At 25.0% G+C, this 25,227-nt stretch overlaps 6 protein-coding genes across 24 annotated transcripts in view; 2 read left to right on the forward strand and 4 right to left on the reverse strand.

The window, feature by feature from the left end:
- Window positions 1–84: 84 nt before the first annotated feature.
- Window positions 85–1,725, reverse strand: LOC113219111 (glycine cleavage system H protein, mitochondrial). Its single transcript, XM_026443863.1, has 3 exons — window positions 1,320–1,725; window positions 958–1,101; window positions 85–880 (listed from the first exon to the last, which is right to left on the reverse strand). Exons 1-3 carry the CDS (start codon window positions 1,462–1,464, stop codon window positions 651–653), a joined length of 519 nt encoding a protein of 172 aa, XP_026299648.1. The 5' UTR covers window positions 1,465–1,725; the 3' UTR covers window positions 85–650.
- A 1,156-nt stretch (window positions 1,726–2,881) lies between these two features.
- On the reverse strand, window positions 2,882–6,448 carry LOC410664 (protein arginine N-methyltransferase 5). 4 transcript variants are annotated; one of them, XM_006557389.3, is made up of 12 exons: window positions 6,378–6,448; window positions 5,597–5,717; window positions 5,396–5,514; window positions 5,111–5,334; window positions 4,869–5,048; window positions 4,581–4,790; window positions 4,295–4,503; window positions 4,057–4,179; window positions 3,807–3,982; window positions 3,508–3,711; window positions 3,258–3,439; window positions 2,882–3,193 (listed from the first exon to the last, which is right to left on the reverse strand). In XM_006557389.3, exons 2-12 carry the CDS (start codon window positions 5,683–5,685, stop codon window positions 3,041–3,043), a joined length of 1,869 nt encoding a protein of 622 aa, XP_006557452.1. In that variant the 5' UTR covers window positions 5,686–5,717; window positions 6,378–6,448; the 3' UTR covers window positions 2,882–3,040. The 4 variants fall into 4 exon arrangements, with proteins under 4 accessions (XP_006557452.1, XP_026299679.1, XP_394141.2 ...); XM_026443894.1 differs by lacking the exon at window positions 6,378–6,448 and adding an exon at window positions 6,358–6,377; XM_394141.4 differs by lacking the exon at window positions 6,378–6,448 and adding an exon at window positions 5,966–6,224.
- On the forward strand, window positions 6,419–11,854 carry LOC408565 (zinc finger protein on ecdysone puffs). Of its 3 annotated transcripts, none has more exons than XM_006557391.3 (10): window positions 6,419–6,508; window positions 7,163–7,512; window positions 7,637–7,780; window positions 8,668–8,897; window positions 9,507–9,807; window positions 9,871–10,029; window positions 10,096–10,336; window positions 10,423–10,620; window positions 10,697–10,881; window positions 10,956–11,854. In XM_006557391.3, exons 2-10 carry the CDS (start codon window positions 7,168–7,170, stop codon window positions 11,430–11,432), a joined length of 2,280 nt encoding a protein of 759 aa, XP_006557454.2. In that variant the 5' UTR covers window positions 6,419–6,508; window positions 7,163–7,167; the 3' UTR covers window positions 11,433–11,854. The 3 variants fall into 3 exon arrangements, with proteins under 3 accessions (XP_006557454.2, XP_392109.4, XP_016766321.2); XM_392109.6 differs by having other exon boundaries at window positions 7,634–7,780; window positions 10,956–11,432; XM_016910832.2 differs by lacking the exon at window positions 6,419–6,508 and having other exon boundaries at window positions 7,168–7,512; window positions 7,634–7,780.
- Window positions 11,855–13,516: 1,662 nt separating this feature from the next.
- LOC410663 (selenoprotein F) lies at window positions 13,517–14,496 on the reverse strand. Of its 2 annotated transcripts, none has more exons than XM_006557387.3 (4): window positions 14,473–14,496; window positions 14,056–14,174; window positions 13,847–13,968; window positions 13,517–13,770 (listed from the first exon to the last, which is right to left on the reverse strand). In XM_006557387.3, the coding sequence occupies exons 1-4, from the start codon at window positions 14,479–14,481 to the stop codon at window positions 13,589–13,591; spliced, it is 432 nt and encodes a 143-aa protein (XP_006557450.1). In that variant the 5' UTR covers window positions 14,482–14,496; the 3' UTR covers window positions 13,517–13,588. The 2 variants fall into 2 exon arrangements, with proteins under 2 accessions (XP_006557450.1, XP_394140.4); XM_394140.7 differs by having other exon boundaries at window positions 14,318–14,492.
- Window positions 14,497–15,887: 1,391 nt separating this feature from the next.
- On the forward strand, window positions 15,888–23,524 carry LOC113219398 (MATH and LRR domain-containing protein PFE0570w-like). The gene is made up of 2 exons (XM_026446104.1): window positions 15,888–18,245; window positions 18,340–23,524. Exons 1-2 carry the CDS (start codon window positions 16,083–16,085, stop codon window positions 18,889–18,891), a joined length of 2,715 nt encoding a protein of 904 aa, XP_026301889.1. The 5' UTR covers window positions 15,888–16,082; the 3' UTR covers window positions 18,892–23,524.
- Window positions 23,525–24,300: 776 nt separating this feature from the next.
- The window catches only part of LOC726544 (serine/threonine-protein phosphatase 4 regulatory subunit 1), a 106,419-nt gene continuing 105,492 nt past the window's right edge, over window positions 24,301–25,227 (reverse strand). For 12 of the 13 annotated variants that reach the window (XM_006557376.3, XM_016910803.2, XM_006557380.3 and 9 more), the window contains 2 exons: window positions 24,848–25,121; window positions 24,301–24,760 (listed from right to left, as the gene is read on the reverse strand). In XM_006557376.3, coding sequence (XP_006557439.1) covers window positions 24,591–24,760; window positions 24,848–25,121 — 444 coding nt within the window. In that variant the 3' untranslated portion in view covers window positions 24,301–24,590. The remainder of the gene's footprint in view (window positions 24,761–24,847; window positions 25,122–25,227) is intronic. The other variant, XM_016910793.2, reaches the window with a different exon arrangement.

Here is a 25,227-nt window from a genome sequence, read left to right on the forward strand (position 1 = left end):
AGACAATTTTCAGAAATTTACAAATAGTATTTCAAAACATTCAATTATTTCTTTATACATACAAGTTATTATAATTTAAATGCGTTTATGTACAACACAAAGTTTATTATAATTTGTAACAATGGTGTCATTCGTATACCGAATAACATGTATATTAAAACATTTGTTTGCTTTGTACAAATATGATAACAACATAAGAAAATGCACAGTGGTTAATAAAGACATCAGCTAACTACTGCACACATCTTCATATTTTTAATTCATAATGTTTACATTTTTATATTAAATTTATTAATCATATTGCCTAATCTCATATATAAAATTGTGCCTTATTAAACAAAATTTAAAACAAATTATTTTTTTATATTTGAAGATACAAAATCAAAAGTACAATATATTCAATTCTTATAATAATATAATTTATAAAGGCACTATTTTTTTTTTTTTTTTACTTAGTTAAACAACTGTAAATTGTAATTTCACAATTGACTAATATAACGTTAAACTACTAAAACATCATGCATGATTATTATAAAATTTAAAATAAATAAAAATGTTCATACTTTTTTCATTAATGATAAACAATTGAAAATGATAAAAATTAAATCATTACTAATTATTTTCATGTACATATAGAAAATATATTATATTCATGATGGATCAGATTTTAAATATAGATTATATGCTTCCTCATTCATCAGACTTTTTAGTTCGTCAGGTTTACTTAATTCTACTTTAAATAACCATCCTTTTTCATAACAAGAAGTATTAATTAAACTAGGTGTTTTTTCAACTGCTTCATTCTTTTCTACTACCTTCCCACTTACAGGACTAAATAATTCAGAAGCAGCTTTCACTGATTCTAAAGCTCCACATTCAGCTGTAAATAAATTAATTTTTATTAGGCATTCGAATTTAATTTTCACTTTAAAAAATAGAATTTTAGAATTTTCTGACCTTCTTTTTTTATTTCAGATCCAATATCTGGAAGCTGAGCATAAACAACATCTCCCAATGCTTCTTGTGCATAATTGGATATTCCAATTATACCTACATTACCATTAATTGTTATCCATTCGTGTTTTTCCGTGTATAATCTTTCTACAAATTTTGTTTATAATAATTTAATATAAAATATTAATACTACTTTATTACAAACTAAAAATATTTTAATATGATTTTAAATTAATTATACATAATATTAATAAACATATTATTAAGATTTTGTTTGTAAATATTACAAATATAATATAATATAATAACCAATATTATAAAATATACTTTTTATCAAATATTTGAAAGAAATGTTTTAAACTTACTGATATTTAAACAACGGGTACTAGTGATGGAACGTGAAACATGTAACGATATTTTTATGGCAGAAATATTAAATAAGCTTTTTCTCGAAATATGTGGAAATGTTCTTACAGTGCATTTTGTCATTTGTGCTATTACTTTTGCCATATCGAGTTATATTTTTCAATTTTAAAACAATCGAAGAGCTTAACCTTAATAAATTTTTATCGTGCACTTGTTTCAATCTTGACTAAATAAATACGAAAAGTTTCCTGGTAGAGTTTCATATAAACGAAACGCGTGATTTAAATGAATTAAAATATTTCTATGAAATAACATATATTATTTTATCAATAATTCTTATCGTAGAATATACATTTCATCATCATACAATTCAAACTGTTACGAATTGAATATAGTGATATAAAAATATATAGATATATTTTATAAATATATTTTATAATTGTTAATTTTAATTTGATAATCAATTTAATAAGTAATATATCAATAAATAATATGTATAACAATAAATTTTGTATTTTAAATAATTGTATTATCTATATAAAATGAGATTAAGTAATTTAAATTAATCTAAATTTAGAAAAAATTTTTTAATAAATTTTAAAAATAAGTAAAAGTATAATTTTTAAAATATTGCATAATTTTTATTAAAAAATTTTTTAAAAATTACATAATATATATGAAAATAATTAGTTAATATAAATAATTTTATTTAAATAGAAAAATTCCGATTTATTAATTTTAATAATAAAAATAAGGTATTTTTATTCATATGAAAAAAATATATATAAAAAATGTTAAAGTTATAAATATGATCACGTGAGGTTAAAGATTAATAGAAACATATTCAACAGATAACATAATTTATATTATCAAGTTTGTGCAATAACAGTGACTTTCATGATAGCTATACCTAGACAATAAGACAACAAATTCAATTATAAAATGAATGAAATCACAAATAAAATATAGAATAGATTACAGTACAATATGAACATATTAATATTTTTTTTAAATTTTGCAGAATTGGACTTAACTAAATAAAGTAATTAAAGTTACTAGTTTTGCATTTGAATGTACTTAAAATTTTCTCTTTTAAATTCTAATATTTTATAATTTTTAATAATTTCGTTTTAAATTCTAATATCACGGAATATAATGGAACGCGAAATTATATATTTTAGATTATTAGTTAGAATATATTTTCTTATAAATTTCTTAAAGTTTCGGAATTTTTTTTTTACCATTTTAATATTATTTTCAACGTTATTAATATAATAGAAAATAAGATTACAATTATTAATACAATAAGAATTATTTTAATATGATTCTTTTACAATAAGAATGTTAAATATTGTTTTGAGAATATTTATTGTAATTTTTTTCTATATTTTTTTAAAAAAATTTTTTTTAATATATTTCGTGTTACAATAATATTATATATATTTGATTTCTAAAGAAGTAAATTCTCTAATATAATATTAATTTTTAGAGTTTTTAGAGTTAAAGAGTTTTTAAATAGGATTTACTATAATTATTTAAATTAAAAAAATATTACATTAACTTTTTAGCAAAAACAATATTTATTTAAAAATTTATTATCTGAATCTCTTTTATTAAAAAAAAGTGTAATAAAGAATATTTGTATTACAATTTTATCATGAATTATTAGAAAGATATTAGACTTTTTTTAAATATGTTAACTGTATAAATTAAAATTAAATCATAAACCTATAGTATAAGAACGGCCACCAGGATTATGTATAGGTCCTGGAATAGGTTCAGTAATGCACCATTCATACCAAACATTTTTAGAATTACATAAACGCCAGAAATGAACAATTATTTGGTCCCCGGCTTTTAATTGTATTGGTTCCTATAGCAATAAATTGTATTTTATATTTCTTTTTTAATGATACAATTATATAAATTTATCTTACCCTAATTGGAAAAAAAATAGGAAACCAACTGAACATTCCAGGACTATGTGTACTAGGTTCTATACTCAGAGTGATATTATTGAATAAAACAGTATCAAAATATCCAGAAAAGCCATGTAATACAGAATTTTGCTGTACTTTAAATATTTTTGTATCATATCTTGAATTATCGATAACACTTGCTGAAAATATAAAAATATTTTATTTATTAATTATGATTAATTAATAAAAATAATATTGGTTTACTAACCGTTATTTGGATGATTAAATGTAAATAATGGTTGTGGTTTTGCTATATCATATTTATTTTGAAGATGAACTACATATGAAGTCTCGAAATGAGCCAAAGAATGTTTATCTTTATCTCTGCATTGTCTTACTTCATTATATAATTTAGATGATTGTACTGGTGCAATATATGATGTGTATGAAGTTGGTATACATATTCCATCAACTAATGTAAGAGTAAACATAAAAATAAAAAATAACAATCATTAATAACAATTAATAATAATAACAACAACAACAACAATAATAATAATAATGTACCTTTCAAAAACCGTTGAATTCCATCTAAACATTCTGGAGAAAGTTCATTATCACCAAAAGAACCAAGTAATTCTGATACCATGATATCAGCATTTTCAGGAGGGTTCCATTCTCTCATATCACAAGATACAACTGTTACTTTATTTTCCCAAAGATCTTTTTTTAATGCTTGTAAACTATATATACAATAAATTTCAAATTATATTTTTTTGCATAATGTATAGAAAAATATATAATTATTAAATCTTACGTTAATACTGCATTAGGATTTTTTTCCACAGCATATATTTTAACCGGTTGTTTTGCTCTTTCTCCCGCATTTAAAGATGCACGAACAAGAGGTCCTCTTCCTGCTCCAACTACCATTATTATTCTAAACATTAAAATAGAATTTTATGTTTTTAATAATTCATTTTTATAATTAATTATAATTATAGAAATTTAGTTGTATTATTAACTATAATTAGCTATAATAATATATTTAATACATTTCTCTATGTTTGTCTTCTGTTTTGTCTACAATGGCAGAAATTGCTTGAAAAATAGCAGTTTGATATTTTGTATATTTAACAGGATCTTTTTCAAATACTTCATATGTTTGAGATTCAAGATTATCCATAAGTGGTTGCAAAGGACATTGTAAATAATCTTCATAGCCCCGAGTATATCTTTCAATTAGTCCATTTGACTCACAATCCTATAAAAAATTATTAAATTTAAATAGAAATATTTGTACCATCAGAAAATTAAAATTAAAAATATAAAAAATTTTACCTTCCATAAATATTCTAAATAATTATGATAATAAGTAATACTTTGATACCGATTCTGTCCTGTAAGTATAAATTGTACTTCCAACAAAGAAAATTTCTTGACTAATGCCTGATGTGCCTTACTTAATACAGGATATCCTTTCTTATTTGTAATAAATAATGTTGTTGGAAAAATTAAACACTTAACTGGTTCACCTAACCACCTATCAATCTTGCAATTATATCAACTTTGTTATATTTATATTTTAATTATTAATAACATATATACAAAAAAATAATTTTTACATACTTCTTCTTGATCAGGAAGATCATGACTTACAATTAATGCAACACCTAATTTTCTATTATAATCGCAAACTACTCTAAAGGCATTCCACCATTCCCATGGACTTTCTACCATACTACATTCTTTTTCTCTGTAAGAATAAGCTTGTTTAATTGGATTTTCCATAGGTATTTGTACCCAAACCTATAATAAAATGAATAGATGTTACAAACATATGATGGTTATAAATTATTAAATTAATATACCTGTAAACTACATGTGCTTGAAAGTTTATCACAGATAATTCTACTAAGATTTGCATTTTCTTTTATTCCTTTTGTTAATTTAAAAGTAACTCCTACAAGACCTAAATGACTTGCCAAAGTTAATTCTTGCTTTAAAGTTTCTTCACTGTTTTTTTTTAAGCTAGGATTTTTTGAATCAACTTTAATATATGGTGATAATTTACCAATGATTAAAGTATTCCAATCTATAAAATAAATAAAAATATTAATTTTATTAAAATTTTTTTTATTTTTTAACATGCTTACCAGAACTACATAAGACTATGTCTGGTCTGGTAAATGGACCAGTACGATTTTTTGCATTTCCAGAAACAAATTCTCTCTTAAATAATGGATGAACAAGTGGGACGCATATAAACTCATATCTGAAAATTAATAATAATAATATTAATAATAAATTGAAGAATATAATAATAAATAAAATATAAACTATAATTTATTATTTACTTGGATGAATTTGCCGTGAAAAGACAATTACTTAAATCTGGTGCTGCACAAAAGTCAAGACCACAAGAAACTGGTCTTTGACTTGACATTATGCTTTATCATTAAATGTAAAAGATGAATCCTAAAAATATATTATAAATATAATATTTAATAAAATGTATAGTACTGTTTTACAAACACCGGGTATTACCGGTATTGTTTAACAAAGAAAAATACGACATGACATATAATAATTTATAAATTATGCATTATTATACTAAAATATAAATAATTGAATAAAAGAATAATTGATTAATAATAATTAAAAATTTTAATTTATATTTATTCAGTTACTACACATAATCAGAAAATTAAAAATCGTTTACACACCAATTGCACGTGTAACACTGTTAGCTATAAGTACTAGCAAAAAATATCAGAAGTAGGTATTTTTATTAAATGCAAATAAATTTATATCGATTTTAAATAATAAAAATTTTGTAAAAAAATAGACATAATTGAAACTGAAATATATATTATAAAATTTATTTAAATTGTTTAATTATATTTGAATTTAAAAGAAAAAAAAATACTTGAAATACTTAAAGTTATTAGTTCTTATGTGTATATATTTATATATAATTTATTAATTTAATGTCAATATAATATGTAATGTATTTTTTTCTATTATGAGATTATAATTTCTTTTTTATTTTATATATCATATTACGTAAATGAAAAAAAATAATTTTTTATACAATTTATTAAAATATGACATTAACCAATCAGAAATAGTAGTTACTTTTGACATCGACCATTTTAAACGCCACTTTTAATGCTCTAGTCCATGCTAGACGCTTCATGACTCCATTTCCTTGAGCTTTCCATTTTGCCTCCTTTTCTTGTGCTGTGATCAAAGTTGTTAGTTTTGTGGTATGTAAATGTTTATTTTTCTAATCAATTTGTAATAGAAATTATATATTAAAAATTTTAAATACAATTTAAATTATTCAAGTCTAAAATTAGCAAGAATTTATACAATAATAAATATTTTTTTTAAAAAATTAACAAATAGTCACATTGTGGGAATGCGTCCTTTGATATGTAAAATATCAGTCAAATAAATTTTAAATAATTTTTGTCTTATGTATAATATTTATTTTTGTTTTTAGCTAAAACATTATATATGTAATTATAAATTTTTATTTTTTATATGAAAAATCGAATACTTAATTCATTACAAATTATTTAACTTCTTATTTCTGGAATAGATATCTTTTCAGAAATATTCTGATTTTTTATTTAAAAATAAATAATTCAAAAATACAAAATTTTATAATAAAATAATAAAATATTTTTTAAATATATTATTATATTTATATATTTTTATATTTAAAAAACAATTGTTATAATTTCTATTATGAATAAATAAATAAATAAATAAGTAATATATACATTTTATATATATATATATATATATATATATTATAAAATATATATATATATATATATATATATATATATATTATAAAATATATAAAATATAAAATATATTCTTATATGTAATATATTATTATTTGGTTTTAGATACAATGTCTTTCAACCGAGGAATAAAACGTGATTCTTTTGGGAATCGAAATTTTAATAATCGAGGAGGTGGTGGTGGAGGACGGGTTGGTAACATGGGAAGTGGTGGTGGAGGAGGTATGGGTGGTAATATGGGTGGTGGAATGGGTGGTGGTGGTGGAGGAGGAGGTGGTGGAGGTGGTGGTGGAAGTGGTGGAATGAATCCCTGGGAAGGAGGAATGATGCCTGGGAGAGGAATTTTACCAACACCTAATAATAATTTATCTTTAGCATCACCGCAAGCACAATTAGCAATAGCAAGCAATCTCCTTACAAATTTACTTCGCAGCCAACAAGAAGTACAGCCTCAGGTAATTAGATTTTATTCATCTTATTTTTATGATTTTTATTATGCTAGTGTGTATATGTGTGTGTGTGTGTGTGCGTGTGTGCATGTATATATACACATATTTATTTTATAAAAATTTATAGCAGGTACCATCACTTCTTAGCCTTGGAAATAATTTTTCTGGACCAGGACCTAACTTTCCAAATCAACAGAATTTTTCTTCAGGGCGTTTTAATGATCGTCCTGTTAGACATCCTATGAAGAATCAACGACCACAACCATACAATAAGGTATGAATATATAATCTTTATTTGATATGCTGATCATTTTGAATGAAAAGAAAAATGTAAGGGCAATTTTTAGTCCACACTACTTTTTTTTTTTTTTATAACAACGTCAACAACACCAATCCTTAGTTTGAAAGTTTGAAATTTTCCTTTTTATATTCATTGATCGATTCATTAATGAGGCTTTCAGTTAGTGGATGACATGCTACGTGGCTACCCTGTGCAGTTAATAAGTATAAGCAATTCTTACTACTAGTTATGCCAAAATTAATTTTCATAGGAGAAAATTACCATCTTAATGTTATTCATTAAAAAAAACACAATAACAAGATGTGTGATTTCAAAATAGAATTTCTCATTTTTAGTGGAAGTTAACCGTGATTTTGGGTAACAAATTTCAGTATAGATATATTTCTCCTCTAACTTGGTTCATTTATAATCCACTCAAGTCTTCTATTCGTCATTGTAGCTAAAATTGATGGAAGAACAATATTCGAAAATATTGATTACAAGCTACATTGTTCACTGACTTAACTTCTTCTTCTTGTTGATTATTTTTCATTGAGCTTTATTGAGCTACATTCAAAGGATAAAAATGTGTTTTATAAATATCATATCTTATGATCAATAAGATCATTGCCTGTACAAAAGATGCAACGATTGTATGCATCTTCAACTATTTGCTACTATTTTCCTTTTCCCTTCCACTAGATTGTGGAAATACTGACCTTTGATGTTCATTGGAACACTAAATACGTCCTGCTTCCGAATTGAGTAGTATATTTTTCTCCCTCAAATATCCCAATGGTTGCTAAAACCAAATTTGAGAAGAATCGCTATTATATCAGATACTTCTCATGACGGTTTGGTCATTTGACCTACATGACTAGATGGGCAATCGCCCCCGTGATGGCCCTGGTGGGCGACGTGGTCCATCTGCACAACAATCTCGTGCACCCCAGTCTGGCAATCAGCGTATGAATGGAAACCAAACTCAACATCACAACGATAAATCTTCTAAACCAATTCCTGCCTCTAAACAAAATCAGACTGCCAAAAAGGAACAGCAGGACGTTAAGACCTCTGATAATGAAAAAACAGAAGCACCTGCTGTAACAAGGTAAGCTCCTGGTGATTGTGAATAGTTTCTTCAAACTTCAGTAAGTCTCATTCTGTCACCTATTTCTGTATGTACGATGTTTGTTATGTACATATGGTATAATTGCTAAAGAATTAGCATTGTGTCCTTTCTCTTGTTTTTTAAAGAAATATATACATACGTATATATACATACGTACATATATATATATACATATATATATACATATGTCTACATATTATATGTTCACTCCTCATTGTTGATTAAACTCAACTCACATTTCAACTTTAAATTTAGATTATCTATAATAGTTTCATGATATTAGAATTTCATAATCATGTAAAATATTCCCCATATATTCCTCTTTCAATACACATTATCCAAATATTTGTTCATAATAATAGGTTAATTAAATATTTTTACAGTTGTTAGAAGTGTGAGTTATCTTCTTTTAACTTAATATCATGTCCAATTTCTTTCTAGTTATTGATATTGATAATTTTGTATATGCGTGTTTTTAATAAAGCACAATATATTAAAGAAATATGAAATTAATATCATTAAAAAAAGTATACTAAATTTAATTATCATTTATTATTATAATAAAAATTTTGTTTGTTTATATAATAGTGAAGAGAATGAAGAATCAGAAGACAAGAAGGTTGATTGGAAGGATATAAAAAAGGAAACTGAGGATGTTCAAATTGTTGAAACTGAAGAAGCAAGAGAAAAATCTCAGGATGATGGACAACAAAAATCAGATAAGCCTGCAACAGAAGAAATAGCGGCAAGGGAAACAAATACAATTGATAAGGATTCAAAAATGACAGGAAAGAAATCAGAAGCTAGACATGCTGAAAGTCGTTATGCGGAAGTTCCAATGAGTCACATGTTCTGTCACATATGTAACAAACACATGTGGGATGGATATGTATGTACTTAGTATTTATTATATGTTAAGCTTAAGCTTTATTAATATTTTTTTTTTTTTTAGTCTTTTGAAAATCATTTACGAGGACGAGCACATCAGTTGATGATGGAAAAATTAGATGAATCATATAAATTAAAAGTTGATTTGATGCGACATGAATTAAGAGTAGCAGAAGAACAACGTGAACTGAGTTTGACTAATTCGAAACGTCGTGGTAAAAAGGTAAATATACATATAAGTATAATAAATTGATATTATTGTTTTTATTTTTATTTTTTTTTTGTTTAGGTTTCTGTGGATCTTAATGTACGCGAATATTGTACAATGTGTGATTTAAATTTCTATGGAACATTATCTACTCATAGAAAGAGTGAAAAACATCAACAATTAAAAACATTTTTACATCCAAGATGTTTCCCATGTTTAAAAGAATTCCCATCGCGTATTGAATATGATGAGCATTGTTTAACTCCTGGACACATGAAGAAAGCTGTACAATGTGAAGAACAGCGGAAAAATAAAAAGAAAGGTATATTAAAAAATCATTTAAAAGTATATAGTTTCAAAAAAAAAATTATCTTATCCTTATTTTTTTTATTGTTTTCATTCGTATAGAAAAACTTGCAAAAGGAGAATCTGAAATACGTACTGCTGAAGATGAAGAAAAAGATATTGGTCCTGATAATAAAAATGAAAAAGAAGAAGATATTACAGGAGAACAAGAATATATTACAGATATTGTTGAGAATTTGGCCGAAAAAAAATTGAAAATTCCATCTTATAAATATTGTCGACAAAATCAAATTTCAATTGGTAATTAAAAACATATATCAATTGTCTTGTTTTATTTTTTATTAAATTTTAATTTACAATATTTATTTTTTCTTAGGAAAATCTATGGTGAAAGAAGTTCAAGGATTTTACTGTGAAAAGTGTAGGAGATTTATGCTTTTAGCTGAAGATATGAATGCTCATTTACGTAGTATTACTCATTATCGAAATTTCGTACAAGAAATAAAAACCTTAACTTCGAATATAGAAACTACAGAACAAAAATCAACAGAGAAATCTGAGGTATAATTAAATAAATAAAAAAATTTATAAATATAAATTTAAAAAAAAAATGTAAGAGATAATTTTTTTTTCAGACTATTGAAAATGCTCAAGAAAATGATAAAGAATATGATGGAAACTGGAAACGTCGTAAAATAGCTAATCCTGAAGATGAGAATAATATCGAAATGAAAGAAGTGCAAGAAAACAATACTGAGAATGCAAATCCTCAAAAAAAGGCTGATGGAGATGAAAAATATGATCCGCTTGAAGCTGATGCAGAATCTGAAGAAGAAGAAGTTCATGAAGCTGAAAACAACGAACAGTCTTCAGAAAACGTTATTAATACTCAAGAAAAGAAAACGCCAGTTGATAAAATGTGGGCTGATATAGATAATGATAACGAAGCGGAAATAGGTAATTTGATTGACGACGGAGATGAAAAAGAACATATTGACCATGAAAAATCAGTTCAAAAGTTAGATAGAGAAAGTCCACAAATAAAGTCAACGCGTGGTCGAGGTTTTACACGTGGACGTGGTACTCCACGAGCACGAAGAGCTCGACGATAAAATGATCTCTATTTTAAAATTAAAGTAAGCTTGGGTATATTCTATAATAATTATATTTCTTAGTCCTGTATCTACTCTTAGATTTCATTAGTTTATTTAGTATTTTAAGCGGTCAATGTTTGCATGATTTAAAATATTAAATTTTCTGAAAAAAATTAAAGAAAATTTACCATAATTGAATGATTATGGCTAACTTTTTATATGTACAAATCGGATGTAATAGCATTATTCATACATATATCATTTATGCTATAAACATTTAACGCTATTAAAAAAATATATAACTGATTTACCCAAGCTTGTTCGAAGTTTCTTAATTATACATTATCATATTAAACTTGAGTATACACAGATTGTTAAACAATATGATAGATTTCAGAACTAAAGAAAAGAAATAAAAAGATATGCTTTTTGTACTGACATTGGTTATCTTGTAACTATTCTGTATGGAAAAATATTATTAATATTTAGCGATTAATTTCTTGCGCTGGAATTTAATTCATCAATGAGCATGTCTAAACAATCTGTTATATTTCTATCAAATCTTAAAGATGTGACTATAGTAAATATATTTTCTGACACATTAATGAATTCGTCAGAATAATCAAATAAATAGATTCTTACAAGAATAGATACAATGATGTGTTCTATTTTTTTAGATATTACAAATTTATCCTACAAATATTTCAGATTTATTTGTCAAAAAACACATCAGTTGTAATCTCAATCTATATTTATTTAAAAAAGTTTTGCACAAGATGTTATTTCTATATAAATTTTATAGATTTGTATAACAAGTTATTATAATATTATTTTCATTATCTTTATTGATCATTCATGCCAGGTCTATATTTTTTTTTTTTTCGAAATGGCAAAACAATATTATTATATTCGCTATTTTTTTGCTCAGATTTATCTATAATTTATCACTTTTTATTTCATTATTTTCTATTTTGAAGCAAATAATAGGTGCAAATATTCTTTATTTAAATTCTTTATTTAAAAATTAATAAAATTATTTTATTAATAATAATTTTATAATTAATTAATTATATATATTGAGGTTATAATTAATTATACATATTGAGAAAACTAAATAATTTTTGTGATAAATGCAATATATGCATATATATATACACAGATGTATTGTATCGTTCATTATAGAATAGTAGCTTCAACAGAAATAGTGATATACAATTTCTGCTCTTTTAGAATATATAATTATAAATAATAAATGTGCGGAGCACGTTATCCCAGCGCAAGTAGTTAAAACATCTTTATCATTTTTTAAGTGATCAATCAATAACAATTACGTAATAATCAAATGGAGATTTAAGATTCATTCCTAGTGATATGCTGGCAAATCCCAAAATATCTTATTATAAATAAAATTAAGATAATATAAATTTTATTTAGTTTATGCCTAAATAATAATGTAATAATAATAATAATAAAATATTTGACAATTAAGATTTATAATAATCGATATGAAAAACCAATAATTTTATTTGCTTTACAATTATATAATAAGTAAGAATTTTATTACAGATCTATATCCTTTTTGACATATAATATATAAAATATTAAAAATTTCAATTCCATCATTATAACAAATCATAATCGTTATAAATTAATTTAATTTTGTAATAAAATTTACGTCCATGAAAAATATTAGCTTTATCAGCCATATATGTAATATATTAATAACAAATGATATGTAACGTTTATAATTTCTTTATATTAATTATTCTTATTATTAAGTAAGAATTGTGCAAAATAATAATCTATTAAAGCACCTAAATAATAAAAAGTAATACTACTTTTGTATTATTTAAATAATTTTTCATTCTAACATCGAACTTTATTGTGTGTATAGAAAGTATGAAATAAAACAAAATAAATAAATAATAAATATAAAATAATTTAAAAAAAAATTAGTTTACATTATTTTATATAACATAACATAATAATATTTATATAAAATTATTTTGTTTTATATTGTAGAATCAAAAAAGTCTTAAAATAAGAAAGAATATAATTAATATAAATAAAAAGCTTATTTTTAGAATTATATATAATTATAATTATGATTATTACATTTTATTTAAAATTTATAATAAAATATTTAATATATTATATGATTAAATACATTGATGTTAATCCATAGAGAGATGAGTTGCTAAGAACTCATCAACAGAATCAGTATCCCATTTATGTATATCCAGAATATCTTCAACTTTATTGTCTGCATCAAATAATTTAATTATCGGATCTAAACCTCTAACGTATTTTATTTGTAAATTTTTATATTTATTAGGTCTATTACTCTTTATGAAAGCTATAAAAAAAATAACAAAGAATAAATGTATGTAATAAGTATTTCTTTATTATTAAATAATATGAAATAAATTTACCTTGAATTTGAGGATATGCACCAAATTTGCATGTACATACTTCGAGAACAGCACGTGGATATCGTTTTAATCCAGACGCATCATAATCATCATCTTTTAAACAACATTCTTTGCAATTATTTCTATAATTTTTATTCTTTTTTTATCATTTTTATTCTTTTAATATAAAATATAAAATTAATATAATAAGTATATTTATATATACTTACAGTATTTCTGTTAAACTATGTTTATTAAATTCCTCACAAGTTGAACAAAGTAAATTAGCTTTGTTAAAGCCTAAACTTTTACAATCATCAGCTGAAAATTCCGTTGATACAATATTTACCTAAAAAAAATATTATATGTTATTTCTTAATTTATAATACAATATTAATTTTTTTTTAAATTTCTTATATCATATATATTATATATTACAATTTATAATAATTTGTATTTAATAGGTTAAGTAATGATATTTTTATTTATTACCATTAAAATAAATGAAAATATACGTGTTAATTCTAAGAGCTTCATTATATTATTTTTTATATATGAAATATATAAAATGAATCATATGTAATTGTAAAAAGAGAATATTTAACATTAACAATTATAAATTCTATACATATCGTATGGACACATACCAGAAGCATAGACGAAATATAAAATAGATTGATTTAACATTCCGTAGAATTTTTCCGTAAAATATTGTAGATTTATAATATTTATAAAGTAAGATACATTGTAATTTTGAAAAAAGAAATGATGAAAATTCAAAAAACATCCGATTATCTTCATTATCTTTTTTGCCTAATCTATTTATTAAAAATCTTAAATCAAAAATTTATTCGATCCAATTTTTATTTGCTGTAATATACGTATTTTATATTATATATTTATAATCTTATATATTATATTAGGGAATATAAATATTTTATGTGTACAAACTTATCATTTTCATTATAATGTTTCCCTATCATCCATTGTTGTTTTATATTGAATACCAAGTAATCATCAAGTAACATTATATTTCACTTGTTTTTGGAAATATTAAAAAAATGACAAAAATTGAATAGTTTTTTTGAGTAGAATGTAATGCGTTATAATTATTTTTTTATGGATTGACACATAGAGATTATATGAGAACATCAACTTAATATTTTTATAGAATCATATATGTTTGAATACATAAATAGATGCAACATATTATTTTCAGTTATTTTCATATATATTATAATATTGCGAATAAGATATTTATAATTACAAATTATTAATTTAGAATATGTTTATTTATATTTAGTTATCTTTTAAATTAATAATATTTCGATAAATTATATTTTTCTATTGAGAATATCGAAATACATTTACATTAACTCATGTGTTAAAAACTACATAATTTCATTTAAGAAAATTAATAAATATAGAAAATATAGCAAACTGAACCACCAAATCTTTTTCTATTATTTTTTATTTTATGATTTTATTTTAATTTAAACAATTTAATTATATTTAATTATTATTTAATTATATTTTTCATGGATAAAAATTTTTTTATTATAAAAAAAATAACATTTTCATTTTAGCTTTAAAATTATAAAGTTGTATAAGCACGATTTTTTTTTCTTATATGTTTCATTATACGTTTTGACAGATTTAATTTTCCGTAAATAGTTACATGGTTGTTAGATGGCGCAAGAAACATGTGATCTTTCTCGAGGTCGGTATTTCAGAATATGAGACACGAAATCCCTTAAAATATCTATTCTATATTTTCTCCTTGCTAGGAAATTTAATTTAAAAACTCTTTTTTTGTTTATATTTGTTAATACTGAATCAATTAATGAAATTAACGAAGATATTGTTTTTTATTTTATTGAATGTTAATCGAATTTCAAATGTGTTTAAAATATGCATATAATATAGAGCGTATGATATAAATTATTTAAAAAAAAAAACATGATATTTGAAAAGAAAAGAAAAAACTTAATTTGATATTTATAACGAAACAAATTTCCAAAATATAAATATTCAAAATATTCAATAATAAAATTATATCGTTTAATATTTAAGTCTCGATCCATCGAAATACAATCGATGCTAAATCGCAAATGTAAGAAAATTTGAAGTAACCAAAAACTTGGAGTAACAACTATTTTAACAAGTCTTGATGAACAATAATTTATAAAATAATAAAATAGTAGAAATGGATTCTTAATGAACGGTATAACATAAATAGTTTGAAATAACATATGTAATGCTGAAATTTTCAACTTACACAGGGATTTGGATTCTTACCATCCTTCTTTTAATTGCTCCTATCATCAAAACCGAAAAATATAATATTGTTGATACTGAATTTTCCACATGTCATTACCATAATTATTATTATTCCCAAAATTGCGGATCATTAAAAAATTCTAATTACTTTTTTCTAAGTTTCACGCATGTTGTGCAAGACTTTATAAGCGTTTTATTAAATGGTACGTATATATATGATCCATTATTAATTACGAATCGATTTGATGGTAATAATAATTCGAAAAGTACAATTAACGATATAAAAAAATTGCAAAAATTATTGAAAAATAAATTAAAAAATATTCCAATTTATTCTAAGAGGTTATTAATGCCAAGTGCTTCGAAAGATACGATTAATCATTACACAAATGATACATTATTATCGTTCAATAATGCATTGTCAAAGTCCACGAAAGGGAATAACAAGTATCCGAAGTATCAGATTGGTTACAGATGGAAACGAAGAACATTATGCGCAATTTTTAATAGGGAAAAATATTCTACGGAAAAATTGAAAAATAAAGAAGAAAAGGGTAAAAGGAAGACGTTATTAGATTACGATGAACCGCGTATTTTCACGAATGATATCGACGATTCCGATTCTTTAAAAACACACGTACGAGTGAAAAGAAGCAAATCAGAGTCGGAACCAATTATATATCGACAAGATTATTTGAAAGATTTGGCTAACTCTTTTCCTCATGATCAAGATATTCATGAATCAATTGGAAAAAATTCTTACAACGATGACGCAACATTGCTCGATACGAAACGAGAAATTAATTATATTGGAATTGATGAACATCGAAAAGAGAATGAAGATCGTTCGAAATATCTTAACGCTGTGATTTCTGTGTATGAAGATAAATTCAAGAATAATAATATTATCGATTCGTCATCATTCGACGTAACTAAAGTAAACGCGTTAGAAAAGAGAAATATAAAATTCGTAGATGAGACACCAGATAAAGAAATTAAAACGTTGCAAAAATTATCCTTGAATAATATGCTTAATACGAATCGGCAGTCGGAAGAAAATTCAGAAGTTGAAAATTTATCAGATCCTATGTTAGCGGTTGAATTAGTTAGGAAAAAACGAAACGATTATAAGGCAAACGATGATGAGGATGATAAGGACAATAAAGAGTACTTAAGAGGGAAAAATTCTCTCTCGTTTGATTCTCAAAATATTGAGATTAATGAAAAAGAAAAATCTAAGGAAAAGAAACGATCGATACTCGAAACAAGTATACTCGATAAGAATTTAAATCCATCGGATTTGATTAACGATATGAATACAAATTTACCACGGAAAAAAAAAAGAAAAGAGAAGGACAATTATGATGGAACGAAAACAAAGTTAAAACGGAAAAAGAAAAAACATATGGGAAAGAAACATGATGGATCGAACAATTTTCTACGACCGATAAAAGATGTTCATCCGAAAGATATAAGCCGATCGAAAGTGTCTCGCAAGAAAAAAACGAATAAAGGGAAGAACAAGGATAAATTGAAAAAAGAAAGAAATATTAATGCGATAGATAAGAAAAGTAATGAAAATAATTTTCATCATAGATTCGTAAAATCGAAAAATTTGGTCGATAGGAGGGATATCTTTAAAAATATTGAGTTACTACCAGTGCACGAAAAATTAAAAACATCTGATAAGAATAAAATAAATGACGATATGTTGAGATATGTTTCATCAATTTCTTCTGTTGCGCCAAAAAGACCAATAGAGGAGACAAAAAACAGCGATGACAATTCAAATACCGGAATAGATGAAAATACGAATGCGAAGCGAATGATGCAGAAGCGAAACGAGGAGCGGAAAAGTTTTGTGGAAAATGAAGAAAATTTGCCGCCGCAAGATACAAAATTACGTATAAAAAGAGATAAAAATACCGAATCGAATCATGGTTTTTTAAATAAAGAAGAGGAATTAAAATATTACGAGAACATTCGGGAACCTAGCTCTGAAATAAATCGATGTTCCAATCGAGACAAAAATCAACTTTCAATGGTTAATGAAATGAATAATAATAATAATAATAATAATAATCGAGCTGTACGATCGATTCAAGAAGTTAAAGAACTCGCGAAGAAATTAGTAACGAAAGTAGATATAAATATATATCATATCATATATATCAACGTGTTCTTTTTCTCTTTCTTAATTATTCTTTAATACAAATAAGTTTTATTCTTTTTAGGTAAGTGAGCTTCAAAATTATTTAAACACCGAAGGAAACATAAAAATTGATTCGGAAAAGAGTAAAATTAAAACACGCGCGATAGACGATTTATGTTCCAATGTTAGCACTGCTTGTGACGTTTTTAAAGAATCGCCTAAAATTGTTCAAAAATGTGTGTCGACAAGTCATGAAGTTGGATCTACAAAAACGTCAAAAATTCTCGACGAGAGAAAAGTGAATCCAACTCAAATTACCAATGAGCACGATAAACTCGTTAAGATTCCGGATAAAAATGCTATGGAAAAAAAAAGATCGGTGAGTAGACGTATCGTTAAAAATACGTCTACGAATATTCCAAGGATAAGCCGTGAAAATGAAAATGAATCAAAATCTAATAATAAATGGGGCAAATGGACAGATTGGAGTAGTTGTAGCGTTACTTGTGGTAAAGGCCGTCAAATAAGATGGCGGTACTGTTTACGCGATTGTAGCACAGCAGAGACCGAGATGGAGGAAAAAGCTTGCCAATTGCCCGCTTGTCCACCAGGAAAATTTCTTGGTATATTTTGATGATTGGTTATAATTGTTAACGATAATATTTTCCTACGAACGAAGCGAAATACAGCTTCTCGATTGTCTGCGTTAATCTTAATTGTCGATGTCAATGTCAATGTAAGATTTATGCGATATGTTTTAAAAAAAATAAGTACATATAAAATGTATGTTATAAAAAAAGAAAAAGAAAAACGAGGAGAGGAATATCATGAATAAAGAAAGAATTAGAAGTAGACAAATTAAAATCGTTGATTTTACTTCTGAGTTATTATTTTAGCAATTAACAGTTAAGAAATTATTATTGAAACGAATAACCTCAACACTGTTTTGTAACAAATCGCATGATGTATATTTTTTTTTTCTTTTCTTTCTTTTTTTTTTGTTTTATTAGCAAATACACAATATATATTATATAGAATATCTTAAACACAACTTTTCTTTCTTCATTCGTATTCATATGTAACGAGATTTCGTTGCTTACAGAACAGTCTAATCATTATGTTTCAATTACAATGCTACAGTTTACTTTTTTTTTCTCTTACCTCTCCCTCCCCCTCCCTCTTCCCTCTTCGCCTTTGTTTAATTTAAAATATCGCAAAATATTAGCGATTGTAAAGAATTGGGGTAATTAACAAATATTTTGATGATATTATTTCATAATATTTTGTTTTCACAAATAATGTAATATAATTTTATTTATTTTAACGACCCATGTTTTTTTTTTTTTTTTTACATTAGATCTCTTAAGATCTCATTTACTTAACAACTTGTATTTCTCTCATTTATATTTTGTTGCTTATAAACTAATTTTATCGTATAAATTGTACAAACGTGATCTTCTTTTCGTGCCATTTAATAATATACAAATTTCGTAATATACAAAATCGTCGAAAAATTTCTAAATGGACATATAAGGCTTTCGAAACGACCTCGTGTAAATTGCAATTGTTTAATTTAAAACGGAGAAGAAAGGGTTAAGATAAACCGTGCTTACATCGTATCAAAGTATATATATCTACGATGAAATAGAATTGTTCGCATAAAATCACGTGTAGACAAAGATCACAGTAATTGTCACCCATCCCAGTTGCATCGAATTATGAAGAGAGAAAATCAGAATCGATGGGATCGATGCAACATACGAGACGATAGTAAGCACAATTTCTCCTCACGTTTAATCTAGTACCGTTAGAACGTCAAAAGACGCTATTATATTTTTGCATATTAAAACTCGACTTTAATTATTGTTCATAACAATCTCGTACAATCGTACTTTATCTTTATCCTTAATCGTAATCACGAACCTGCGAATATTCCGATCTTATCTATAAAATAATAATTTGTAAATGGTCTTAATCCTCGATTTCGCTTTGAGAAAATTCAAAGATCACCTTTCACGAGGCAAATCAAATTTTAATCTTTTCGGGAAGATATCTCGAAAAATACGAGATATATGATAATGAAAATATTTTAAAGGAAATCAGATTGTACTGCCATTTATTTGATCTTGCAAAAGATCGATTTTTGATTTTTAAATTAAAACCTATTACTATTTTTTATTACTATATTACTATATTATTACTATATTATTGCTGGTATCAAAACGTTTTCGAAACATTATCTAAAAATTTAATTTTTGTATAAGCAATTCTCAAAATATAACGAGGTATTAATATTATCCGACGGGTACAAAGACAAATTGTTTATGATTTTTTCATTAGCATGTTTTGAGCGTTCATATTTCAGGAATCGATTATGTAAAAATTAGATAAAATTAGGTAGCGCTTCGAAAATATTTTTCGATGGCAACGATAATAATATGCAATAAAAAATATAAGTCCTTAACTTAAAAATTAAACTTGTAAACTTTTAGAAGATTCATGGCGTTCAAAGTTAAATAAATGCAAAAGTAGAAAAAACAAACGCTGACCGCTAAATCCATTCTTTTAATTTTTATTTTAAGAAATTGAAATTGCTCCTTTTTCTCAAGCGTGTATAATTTTTAATCAATAATTAAGTTAAAGGAGAATGCAGATAAAAAGTCAAATTAAAAAATTATTTTAACGAGAAATAATATTCCTAATAAATATTCCCTATCCAAGTTTGTAAAGAGAAATTTAATGATTAAAATTTTGAATCAAAATTCCATGAGATCAAAATAATTTTTATAGCGAAATTCTAAATTCTAAAGAAATTCATCATCATCATTGATAAAATAAAAGTATATTTAATACAAGTGTGAATTAAAGAGAAATAAATCAAAAAATAAATAAGATTTTTACAAATAATTTGTAATAATCACTTAGATTCTTTTGTAAGATTTCATATATCATTTACTGATGTGGGAAAGTTTTTGAAACGTTCCATTATAGCATATTTCATATTGCTTTCGCAACGAACGAGAAACAATTGTAAAGTAATAATGTGAGATCTGTTTCCATACGTATAATAGAATTTTATAATTTTGTTTGATTAAAAAATAAATATTTCACATGCGATGAAAAATGATTTCATCTGATTAAAAAAATTAAAAAAATATATATATATATATTCGGAAACTATGATAAATTATTAATAATAGTTGACGAATATTCCAATAAACAGATATCTAGGGATAAAGAACTAGGGGAAATTTAGAATTTTTTTCTCTAAGGAACGTAATGTTTTCGACGTGTCGTCTCAGAAACATATGCGCCATCTAATGATTAAGAGATAATTCAATACGTTCGTTGCTCGATATTTCAGTTTTTATATAAGGACTATATATATATTGATTTTTATTACTAAAATCTAGAATCTAAATATCGAGGAAAAAATGATTAAAAAATGATTGAACATTTCTCTTTAAATCGTTCGATAATATATATATATATATACTTTATATTTCAATCTCGATACCGATATCGAATCTTTATATTCGCATCCAGCAACAATATTGACTATTACGATAATTACACAATGTAATGCAAGTTTCTTTTGTTCTTTTTTACTTTCATCAACAATAAGATTCGCGCGTTACCTTTGTTAAATATATTAATAACGTATTTATCAACAAAGATTATAAATCATAGTACGGAAAAAAAAAATGAGTCAATAAACATGCAGAACAAAATTAATAAGTAAAATGAATTCTCTTGATTGCGCAAGTTTTGTTTTAAAATAATTTTAATAAGATAAGAAAGATTCAAATTAATGCGTTAAAGAGAAATAAAGATAACATATTATGACACTATAGAAAATATGTTATAATCACGTGATGAAGAATCCAAGATCTCGGTGACGTAATATCTCTAATTAGTAATATCCGACTTATCTTATGGGACTTAAAAAAAAAACAAATACAAATTGATCACAATAGTAAACAGCAACGTAAGTATACGTATATAGTCATGAATATTAAACAACGCATATATTGCCGATCAAGAGTATTAGGACGTTTGCTATTTTTGATAAATTTAAAGCGTATGAAGTATACACTTCAAAAAAAAGAAATTCGAGAGAGAGAAAAAAATTGAATCAAATTGAATTGAATAATTTTAAATTTTTATAAAATCTCAAAATAAATAATTGTAATAATTTATAATATATATTCTAATACACTGAATTATATTGCATACGAATAATTTTTGAATCTGTTTTCAATTTATACAATGAATGTGTTTCACGCATAAAATTATACACATAAATATTTAAGAAAAAGAAAATTTAATAAACACAAGTTTCGAATCAAATTTGTTCTTCTATCGTAATCAATTTTCTTTGAAGTATGATAGTTGGATAAGAAAAGAAGTATCGAGTATCAAAAAATTCATTTCTAATCAAGTTAACATTGTATTAATAAAAATATATTCTACATAAGAGAAATTGTGATAAAAACAAAAAAAATGTGTTCGATAACTGTATAAAAAGATTCATAATAATTTAAATTTTTTTCATTTATAAAAATTAAAGATAAATGTGAAAAATAAAGAAATCTGAATATCCCAGAAAGATAAGTTAGAAAATAAGCTAGAAAATGAGATTAGAACATTGCTTGGTTTCTTAACGCAAGAGATGATATGTTGAAAAGATATAAGAGAAATAAAAGAGACGAATTACTCCTCCGATACAATTACACAAATAAATGAAATCAAGCGAATGAAATAATTTCAATAATAAGAACATATATGAAATACTCGGAATCAATATTGATCAATATTGACAGTTGAAAAATAATCATTGAAAATCATTAAAATAAGAGAGTTAATAAAATCGAATTCGTTTTTTTTCCGATTTTTTCGATATCTCTTTGAGGATATCGATCGGATTGATAAAATGGAGCAAAATCATCGGTTGCTTTGCGTATTGATATTGATATTAACCAATATCGAAATCAGATTATTAATCTCGATAAGTATTCATTATGATACTTAAACATCTTGTGATCATTTCTAAATTTATAAGATCCTCGTTTTTTTTTTTTTTATTTTCAAAATATCTTCAACGCCATGACAAAGAACAAGTATGTTATGTTACTCACACTGAATATTGACAAAATTGGAAAAAATATTATGTATATGATGAATCTAAGCTTAAAACAAAATCGTTCAAATGGACTTGACAAAAATATCCGCTTACGAAGGACATATTGTGACGAGAATAAAATAAACATAAGATATCGGAGGAAGACAAAAACCAAGGAAGGTAGAAGAGAAGAGAAAAAGGGAGAGAAAGATCCTGAATATGATGGGAAGACATTATTTACACGTAATACACAAAAAAGTTTTGATATTAAAATTATGAAATAGCAATCTTATTCGTTTCCTCTTAATTTGAAACAGCGTAAAAAATTATGAACCTATTGAGAAGGATAAATTAAAAAAAAAGTATTGCAAATCGAAGAAAAATCGTAAATTTCTAGAAATAAAATTAATCCCGAGAAGATTAAGAGACGAGAGAGAGAGAAAAAAGAAATCATATTATTATGATTATTTACTAGATTTGTGGACGCAATTATAAGAATACGCAGTTGATATACCGATATATGAGACGATAATATAATTATTTATTATTATTGGCGAGAAATATTTAAGGAATTATCGGTAAAATATATTCTCTCTAATACGGTACAAAATAGAGTACATAAAATTTAGTGAAATTTTCAGTATTCGATGATTTCATAACTTTTTACAAGTATTTATTACAATTGAATGTCCTAATACTTTTGAGTGGCAGTGTATGTTCACTTCTTTTTAAACACGCACACACACTCTTATATAACTGTGCAATGTCTTTTAACCATTGATATTTATAATCTGTCTTATAATCTAAAAGGGCATCGGTCCCTTGGTTGCAACAACAACGCTAAGTTGCACTTTTTCTATCTTAACTGCACTAAATGGTATTATATTTTGTTTGTTCGCTTCTGTAAAACTTGAGCTCATATTTTTTTCCCTTTCTTTTTTTTTTTTTTTTTTTTTTTTTTTTTTTTATACATCACAAATACACCAGCTTATCCTTCGAAGAAACTTTTTCATTCGTTTTCTTGATATAACAAAATTGTTATTTCTTCCATCCAATTAATTTTCCTCTTACAAACTTTACAAAGATAATTCACACGTGGAAGAACTTTCATACGACATCCTTTCTTCTTCATTCTTTCACTTGGCAGAGTTCGATATAAAATTGTTTCACGTGGCAGGAAATAATTAGAACTTGATTCTCGTTCGAGTTCGTTAAAACATTATGTTCTTGTTCGATTGTTCGGTTTTCGTTTGCGACAATATATCTAATACAGAATTCTCCTCGCCACCTGCTAGCATTCGAACGTCTCTATCCGGATCTGATCTCATCTCTCTGAGCCTTTTCTCTACTTCTTCCGCCTGTTCGACTCCCAACCATTCTGCTAAATATCAAAATACAACATACAATTGGTCAATTAAAGTTTAAAGCGTGATTTATATCGCGAATATATCAAAAAATAAATACTTACATCCCATAGGAATAACGTTCTTCGATAATGTTCTCGCTACAACTAATCTCACGTTTGGTACTTTGTCGGTGGATAATTTTAACAAATTGGGTAACATTTCCTGGGAAAATCTATCCCCACTGATGGCGTTGCTGGATATTAATTTGGCGCATACAAAAGCGAACGTTTGCCTTCTGATCCATTTTTTTGCATATACAAGAGAAAATCTAAGCTCTTGAAACAGCGCCGTTACGTGACGTTCGTTGTCAGACAGATGAGCTACTATTTGCGTAACCTGTGTACAAAAGTAAAGTAAATATATCGAGCATAACGCAATTATTGCAAAATGAATCCAAGCGTCTTCGCTGTTTCGTGAAAGCAGTAAAATACAGAAGAGAAAT

Source organism: Apis mellifera, linkage group LG1 (assembly GCF_003254395.2).
Source record: "Apis mellifera strain DH4 linkage group LG1, Amel_HAv3.1, whole genome shotgun sequence".
Lineage (NCBI taxonomy): Eukaryota > Metazoa > Arthropoda > Insecta > Hymenoptera > Apidae > Apis > Apis mellifera.